This window comes from Cyprinodon tularosa, unplaced genomic scaffold (assembly GCF_016077235.1).
Source record: "Cyprinodon tularosa strain WSP-4 unplaced genomic scaffold, ASM1607723v1 ctg174, whole genome shotgun sequence".
Taxonomy (NCBI): Eukaryota; Metazoa; Chordata; class Actinopteri; order Cyprinodontiformes; family Cyprinodontidae; genus Cyprinodon; species Cyprinodon tularosa.
In genome coordinates this window covers 712,748-721,970 of record NW_024038565.1, presented here as the reverse complement: position 1 = coordinate 721,970, position 9,223 = coordinate 712,748, and the positions used below count along the sequence as shown (strand labels likewise).

The 9,223-nt window shown below is 39.2% G+C and overlaps 1 protein-coding gene across 9 annotated transcripts in view; it reads right to left on the bottom strand.

Moving 5' to 3' along the window:
• Positions 1–2,967: 2,967 nt before the first annotated feature.
• pde1cb (phosphodiesterase 1C, calmodulin-dependent b) overlaps positions 2,968–9,223 on the bottom strand; it is a 177,589-nt gene continuing 171,333 nt past the window's right edge. For 8 of the 9 annotated variants that reach the window (XM_038281699.1, XM_038281701.1, XM_038281698.1 and 5 more), the window contains 3 exons: positions 7,454–7,681; positions 5,306–5,368; positions 2,968–5,133 (listed from right to left, as the gene is read on the bottom strand). In XM_038281699.1, the coding sequence (XP_038137627.1) occupies positions 5,117–5,133; positions 5,306–5,368; positions 7,454–7,681 (308 nt within the window). In that variant the 3' untranslated portion in view covers positions 2,968–5,116. The remainder of the gene's footprint in view (positions 5,134–5,305; positions 5,369–7,453; positions 7,682–9,223) is intronic. The other variant, XM_038281704.1, reaches the window with a different exon arrangement.

Below are 9,223 nucleotides of genomic sequence, written 5' to 3'. Positions count from 1 at the left end.
GGGTCCAAAAAGACTGTGTTGTCCCGGGCCCTAGCAAAACTGTCAGCTGGCCTGCGGGAGGGGGTAGCAATCTGAAGAACTTCTGAGATTTTTGGGTGGAATAAAGATTATGGCTGACCTTGAAGATCTTGAACTGGATTCTGCAGCTGATAGGAAGACGGTGAAGTTCCTTTGGGACTGGGTTGATGTGATGGAATGAGGGGGTTATAGTAATTAAATGAGTCGCTGAATTGTCGACCAACTTAACCTTATGAAGAGATTTTTCTGGGGAAGGCCAAAAAAAGAGTTGCAGGATGTGACCAGGCTAGGCAAAGACCAGAACAGATGCAGAGTTCAGGGAAAGACAGGAACAAAGACACTGACTGTTTCATAGGTGGAAATAGGCAGAATGGGTAATGTTATTGATATGGGAGGTGAATGAGAGAGTGCTATCAAGGATGACACCCAGACTCTTGACCTCAGGAGACGGAAAATAGAACCATGATGATGCAAATTGAATAGCAACCTGCTTCTTTTATATTTGGAGAATTAGTTACAAGAAAACAATCAGGGGGACCAGATTATTGCACATTGAGTAATATAGAGTTTTAGTTTTACACTTTTAAGAAATGATGCAATTTTTTCGACCATTATAGTCTTTTGTCTTAAAAGATCTGTTAAAATCTGTTAGGATCCAACATCTGTTTAACTAAGAGACCACACTAGTTTTAACCTTTGTCCAAATATTTCTTTGCTCTCAGTGGCAAACAACTAGATATTTATGTGATCAGTTTATGTTTTATAAATTACTATCTAATCATTGTGCTTCATCAGAACAGATTTTATGCCAGGAGAAAAAAAAATCATGTCTGAAATTTTAAATATATATAAGAATTAATGGGACTAGGAATTGAAGCTTCCAGCTGCCTTAGGTTAGGAGGATAAGATAACCTTTTTGTATATAACATTTGAGTTTAATATGCTTTGGTTATTTCATTGAAAAATGAAATTAACTCATTGTATACTTTACATTGATTACTTCATTACAGAATTACAGAGGACTTGAGTCGTAGAAAAGACTCATATAACTGGGATAACATTAGTCTGATGATTAAAGGGAAGACTTTGATTCAGATTCATAAAATCTGAACTGAAGATGAAGTTACAGCTTTAAGACCTACATGAACTGAACTGTCTTAGTTTTTGTACTATGCCCCCAATGAACTCTAGACATATCATCAGCAGTAATACCTAAACTTAAAAAAAAAATAATGCACTGCACTGGAGTTCAGTAGTACCATGACTATCTGGCAATAAAAGCAAACTTTGTTTAGAAATTGATGTCGAGTGAAAGAGCACAGAACAAAAGGTTCAGTGTGAATTTACCACAGCCAGTAATGATTCAAAAGCCTTATCATTAGCTAATAATTGCCAATTCTGTTTCTTAAGTGAGAAGTCCGAGCAGCCATCTAGCAGGAAATCCACTCGAACAAATAAAGTTTGATTTGGTCTCGCAGTCATCTTTTTGATTAACGGACTTCAAAATTACAGGTACCATAACCTTAAATAACAGAATGGGAGGCATAGAAAGGATTTTTTTCATCATCCAACTTGTGTCATTGTGTAGTGGTGCAGAAATGAAGACATCCACACATGATCTGAGCCCTTTGAGTTCAGATTTATTGATACGGCTGTGCAGTCACAGAGCATGGTGGCACACACGGCCGCCTGGCCAGCATGGGACAGTGACACACACATGCACGTGCATCCACGCACACTCTAAGTCATTCTGCCCACCCAAAGAGGCAGAGGACAAAATTTATCAGTTTTTAAGATAATTCACCAATCTTATCACTCTTAAACCCTTGCAGTCAGAGTCTACAGTTCGAGCCACTATGTTGCTACAGTTTTATTATCAAAATCTGATTAGCAACATCAGCCAACTTGGTTAGAACTGGAGGATCTATTGATTCGTATGGCCAGATTTACACAGTACACTGCATCTATTTTTGTTTAATCATCTTTCTCTCACAAGCACTCATGTCTCTTACAAGCACTCATGTAGTCAGGCATCCACAGAGCAGGTCACAGTGAGGAGATCAGAAATGCAGGTTAAGTGTTTTCGGAGCTCACACACTCTCATAGACACTCTCAGACACCCATCTACTCTCAGCCATTAGATCAATGGTAGCTGAGATCAGTCGTTACAGAGATAAAACAGGGAAACAAAGCATTAAACAGACTGTTTGACTGTAACCAGAACAAAACACCATATTTAGAACTCTTTACAAGTCGGCATACATCTATGTTTCCTATTGTAGTTGGTATAAAGTCCTGTTAAATGCTTATATGTTATAGGCTATCACAGTAGCTAGAAGAACATAGAGCAAAAATTACAAGTCTGTACATGTGTTGGTCCAGAAAACATATTATGCTTTACCAAGTGTCAGGCAGCCTATTACAAATATTGTTTTAGTCTAACATTTAAAGATTGTTTCACGTTACATTTAAAGATTAGAGTTTTCTTCTGACTTCAGGGCTGGTGCAGAAAAACAATACGACACACACACACAGGGGAGACATAGCTTTTAAAAAAGGAACGATAAGGGGGACCAGAGAGAAAATTAAGACTGAAAACATGACCAGAGGCTGCACATAGTAGCTATAAAATAGACATATATAAATCAAAGTGAGCAAAATTTAGCGCTGAAAAACTGATAGAAAAGCACAACTAATTTATCAGTTAGACCAGGATCAGAAAAAGATTTTAACAAGGTTATTGTGACATGGAAAGTACAGATAGAGGCACACATTTAGCCAGATGGCCTTCTAACCACTGACTGCATCGTTTAGATAGAATATGGTTTTGGTGGATGAGAAACTGCAATAAGTTGGTTGTAAATTAAAAAGAACATAAAAAAAAATAAAAAATCAATCCGGGTATTTAATGTTTCCCTCTTTTTAATGTTACTTTTATAATGTTTTTTATTTTTTTTTTAATAATAAATTTTCAACCCCCTAAACTGTAAGGATATAGCTATAATTTGCATTATATCATATACAGTTATTCTACAAAGCTTTAACTTCATACAGAAAATGTGGTTATTTTAACTAAAAGAAATGAATAGTTTGATGTTTAAGGAAAATAATTTCATTCTCCACAAATACTGCTCAGATGTTTCTTTTCTTCCCTGGAAATTAATGTACTGAGCACAAGTGCATTACAAAGGTATTGGCTGAACTTGAACACTTTGGCAAGTTATAACCACAAACTTCATTGTATTCTGTTAAAATGCCATTTCATAAACACTCACAAAGGGGAACATCATTATGAAGTGGAAATGACTGAAAATCCCAAATAAAATCCAGTACAACTGCTTTGAGAATTTATCAAATTAGGAAACAGATTTAATCTGTTTGCTATTTATTTCAGTATAACTCTCTATATTTTCTGAGGCCCTCAGGAGTTTGGAAATTAAAGGGAAATGTCATTTAATCTAACTGAGCTTGTAGAGACCTAAAAGACTTGCAGGAGTAAGAGAATCTGTTGATGGAATGGGAACTGATTCAGGTCAGGATGACACGTGGATGCACACTTTTGAGATATTAATAAAAACAACATGGTGAACATTTTTCTTCCCCATCACAGTTAATCATTCCTTTTTTTTGTTGACCACAGCACTGAAAAACAAAAAAATAATCCCACATTGAAGTTTGTGATTGTAACATAGCAAAATGTGAGAAAAAAATATACAAATATACAAAGTACAAATACTTTTGCTAGGCACTGGTTAAAGTGAAAACTGACCCACGTGTCCAATATAGTATATATGTAAAGTGTGCAATAATTACAAATTTTATGTACAACATTAAAACTCAGAATCATGGCAGAAAAGAAGCACATATGCTTTGGATTTGCTGTTTCAGATTAAAAATTAAAGTTTGGGTTTGTCAAGTGGTGTACGGGCACGCTGTAAACACAATGATAAAATGTTGCAACAGCGACCAAGAATAGGAAGCTTCTGGGAGAAAACTGTACTGCTGAACAAAAGCAAAAAAAATTTATAATAATATGAGTAATTTTGCAACAATGTGGAGCTCTTGCTACAGCTTCAAAACACATCAGAAGGCATCGAGTAAACACACAATGTGAAAATATTAGATATGCAGTGCATAAATATTACAACACATTAATGCAAAACAAAATATATTTTAGATAAAATTATTTACAAAACTCAAATGTATTTGCACATGTGATATGTTGAAATTACAAAAAGCTGCTTTCCTATTTTTTGGACTTTTTTTCCACCACATTTATATTAAATTATTTATTAAAAATATTTTTCTTACTGGACATTAGATGGATTTAAGCTTCTTATCCAGGCATCAATAAACATTACATTTATTTACAAGAAAAACAACACAAAAACAACAACAACAAACAAAACATTTTGTACCTGGCTGCAAGGAAACAAATAATTTAAAGATTAAGGAAAACAATATCAAAGTAAAGATAGGTTTCCTGTGGCTTTAGCAACCATAAGGAGCACTCTGAGGAAAATATTTTCTAAGATTTGATTTGTTTAAGGAGTACTTGGTATTAAAACAGTAGTGCTGAAAGACCTGTGGTCTTAACCTCAGTTTACTGTACAGACAAAAGATGCACATGCAGGATGGACTTTGTAAAATTCCCCTAGATATTTAACTATTCTGCACATAAAGCAACAAATAACCTAAGTCCATCTCTGAAATAATATAGCCAATAAAGATGGATGCACAATGTGGAAGTAGAACTTTTAAAATAGCTACATGAGGTTATTAAAAAAATGTAATACAAAGGAGAATAAAATATCGCAGAGGTTGGAGGTGAGTGTGTTATCCCCATGCTATTCAGGTTAAGGTAAAAAACCAATACAGAAAAAAAAAATTACATTGCACCTGCCTGTGTACAAAAAATTAAACCATAATACATGTGAAAAAGCAATTAAAATCCAATGACAAAAACCACAAAAGGAAGTGAAGGTGTGAGTTTTTCAGTCATCTCTAGGGGGCAGCAGAGCCCAACAGTTGGCCATTCATCGCACCCTCACAAAAGATGAGGGCAAAGTGAATCTGGTCATGATGCTCCTCTCCTCTGCTATTCCATCACGGCATCTGTTTGGATACAACAGGACAAAAAAAATCCAGAATTAGGAAAATATAGTTTGCAAATGTCGCCATTTGTAAATCAGTCATTGCTCCAATTCCCACACACAATTATCATGTCGTCACATTTTAGTATGTGTATAGTTCATACTTCAGGCTTTTACCAGCACATAAAACTCACCACTTGTTACTTTGCTCTTGTTATCTTCACCATCTGGAGATCCAGCCCCCTCTAACAACTCTCCTGAGAAACAAAAATCCTACTTTTATTTCTGAAATAGACTGATTATTATCCTTTTTAACTGCGGTCTTATATTTGGTTGTCATGCTTTGTTTTAAGTGAAAAAGGGTTAAGGTAATTTTATGTTTCTTTTTAAATCAACCAGAATGTATTTAGAAAAATATGAACTCACAATTAGTGTCTTTATTGATAAATCAGCATGACTATTTGAGTATGTGTTAAACTCTGTGTAAAACATTATTAAAACATTCAGTGTAGCTGTACTTGTATCGTAGCACAGTAGAGATGCACTCGATTTTGGCTTGAGATCGGCCAATTTTAAGCCCCTATCGGCCATAATGTATAACTAACTGGAAACTTAAAATTTGCCACTTTTTATTAATCAGTTAATGCATCACAATACAAAACTCTTGTATATAAACATTTATAAGAAAAAAGAAGCACAGTTACTTTGGGTCAGTAGGATGCTTACAAGTATGTCAAACATCGAGGAACTTTTAAAAAGGTGACAATATTTTCTATGGAGTCATGTCAGCTGTTTACTTTGAGCACAACAATAGAGAACTAATTTCCAACAAGTACTGCACTTTTTTTAAAGCCAAGTTGTGCTTCTGGCAATTTTGGATGTACTCGTACTAGTTTCTTCCACTTCACCCATGACTGGGTTGCGGGGGGAGCAGTCTCAGCAAAGATCCCTGGACTTCCGTCTCCTTAGACACCTCTTCCAGCTCCCAGACAAGCCGAGAGACATAGTCCCAACAATGTGCCCTTGGTTGTCCGCTGGGCCTCCTCCCGCTGGGACATGCCTGGAACTTCTCCTGAGGGAGACATCCAGGGGGCAACCTAAAGAGATGTTTAAGCCACCTCAGCTGACTCCTTTCGATGTGGAGGAGAAGGGGCTGTACTCTGAGCATCTCCCAAATGACTGAGCTCCTTACCCTATGTCTATAGAAGAGCCCAGTTACCTTGATGAGAAGGATCATTTCGTCTGTTTGTATCTGGGATCTTGTTCTCTCAGTCATGATCCAGATTTCATGACCATAGGTGAGTGTAGAAACATAGTCCAATTGGTAAATCGAGAGCTCTATCATTTTGCTCAGATCTTTCTTCACCACGACAGACCAGTGCAGCGTCTGCATAATAGCAGCAGCCACACCGATCCATCTATCAGACTCCTGCTCTATTCTCCCCTTACTCGTGAATAGGACCCCGAAATGAGATCAGCTAGTCCCTGCACCAGACCCCCTCCTGCCCTTGGCTACGCTTTGAAATCCTGTCCATAAAGATTATGAACAGGACCGGTGAGGGAGGCCAGCCCTGTTAGAGTCCAACATGCATCTGGAACAAGTCTGACTCAATGCTGGCAATGCTTACGAAACTCCTGCTCTGCTTGTACAGAGCTTGTAAAGATCCCCTAACTCCATACTCCTGAAGCATCCTACCAGAGGGCACTATGAGGAATATGGCTGAATGCCTTCTCCAGGTCCAGAAAGGACATGTAGACTGGTTGAGCAAACTCCCAAATGCCCTTGAGAAGCCTGCAGTAAGTATAGAGCTTGTCTACTGTTCCACAACCAGGACAAAAACTGCACTGCTCCTCCTGAAGCTGAGGTTCGGCAGTCATTTGGACTCTCCTTTCCAGCTCCCTGGCATAGGCCTTACCAGGGAGGCTGAGAACTCAGCTTCCTCTTTAATTGGAAAACACCCTCCAGTCTCCCTTCTTATATAGGGGAACCACCACTCTGGTCTGCCAATCCAGGAGCACTGTCCCAGGCCTCCGCGTCATGTTGAAGAGGCAGGTCAGCCATGAAAGCCCATCAACATTTTGGACATTTTGTACCAAAATCTTTTGGAGTACAAACATAGGTCTCCCACAGGATATAAATTTATGATCAGTTCCGTATGTAAATCATTGCACCTAAGAACCATGGAACACACCATGACTCTCTGATCAGTCCATTTCAACAATACAAGGCTAGTTTTTTTATGTCAAATCACAATACTAAATAATTGTCCATCAAATTCTGAGGAATAGTTTTTTTATCACCAATTGGATTAAAAAGTACAGGACAGTATCATAAGATGTACCGTTTTGCAGCAAGGGACTATGGGGTGTAGTACTCCCTGGGGACTTTGCCTGCTTTGGTTCCCCTGAGTTTCCATCTGCTGACCTGCTGACCTCTGCCGACACCTTGCTGTCTAATTTATTCTCCTTCTGTTCAGGGCATACAGACTCTGTCTGGACCTCCTGAGGTTCCATAGCCTCCTCCTGCTGAGCTTGCTCCTCCGCTTCCTTTTTACCTCTCTCCTCTGCTTCTAGAGTCACATAAGAGATAATGGTCATTTAGCAAGTCCGGGACTTCATTTACAGTTATGAGTTAATATTGACGTAAATTGACAACGATGAAACTGAAAGGAGTTTGACATGTGGACATTTTCAGTTGATACTTCATAAACAAGGATATCTTAAAGGGGTCATAGAATGCAAAACCGAGTTTACAATGTCATAGATGAATAACAATACTGTAGTTCAGTGGCTGAAATGGACAGAGAAGTTCAAACCCCATCGGCACCTCCTTTTTCTGCAAATCTCACAATTCTAAACTTCTACCATAAAAGAGGCAAATCAAAACGAAGCCCAGAGTTGATGTAAACTCAGAGAAGTTGCCTTATTTGGTGCTGGCCTGTACTTTTGTCATCCCCGAAATGTTTATACAGACCAGCCCAGTGGTTCACTTGCCCAACAACATGAATAGAGGTTGCGAAGATGTAAGACACCAGTTTAGCTGTTTAGCCTACAGTTTGGTTTGCTTCTACAATAATTAAAAAGCAGGAAGTTTCTCTACTGAAAATGAGCCAGGACCATGGGCATAAATGCAGTTTTCCAGGCTGCACAGAGAAAGGGGACATTTTTACAGTCTTCACCAGGATCTGAAGACTCAACAGGCATGGATTATTTTTGTCTATCAGAAGATTCCTGCAGAGTTTTATGCTCAGCTGTTCATTTGCTGTAAGCATTTTACTAAAGACAGCTTTCAAAATCTTGGACAGTTCAAAGCAGGATTTGCTAAACTTCTTTTCCTAAAAGGAGGGGCTGATCCGACCGTAAGGCCATCACAACCGCAAGCTGTATTATTCTTTCGCTGAGCTGTTAAGAGCAATGCCAGCATATCTAGGGTGACCAGATTTGGGTTTTTGAAAGGGAGGACAATTTTTTTTGACTGGACCGGACCTCAGCAGAGAGCCATGAGCCGCCCATCCTCAGCCGGAGAAGGGGGGCTGGGGGCCGGTAAGGCAGCCGGGGGGAAGCACGGGGCTGTCGGTGCCCAGGCTACTGTCACTGGGTCGGGTTTGGTCGCTCCATCCCCCGCTGGCTTCCTGCCCCCGTACGCCGGGAACCCGTACAGCCCTAGAGCTGATGGCTCGGTTCGAGTGCCTGGTGTGTTTCAACTATGTGCTGCCCTGTAGTCAACCAAAATCACGGATGATTTCGACCCCCCCCCCCCCCCCCCCCCCCCCAAACATTTTTTTAGGTATGAATAGTAGCACATGTCCAGGAAAAAGAGAATGTCATGTGGTCACCCTACCCTATCAACAATTTCGATGTGTCAGTGAGTGAGTGCTTGTTGCTCTGATGCGTCTTTGCTCAGCAGCCTCGATCGTTGTAAAAAAAACAATCAGTGCACAGCTCATCTAACATTCATGAACATACCATAAAAGGAAGTAAAGCTGTCGTTTCATTCCAGGGCTTTTAACCAGGCTTGCATTGGGTTGCATAGAACAGCAAATATGACCTTTTTAGCCCAACCAATGTTATACACCTTATTCAGAGACCTTAAGGACCAGCACCAAAACCCT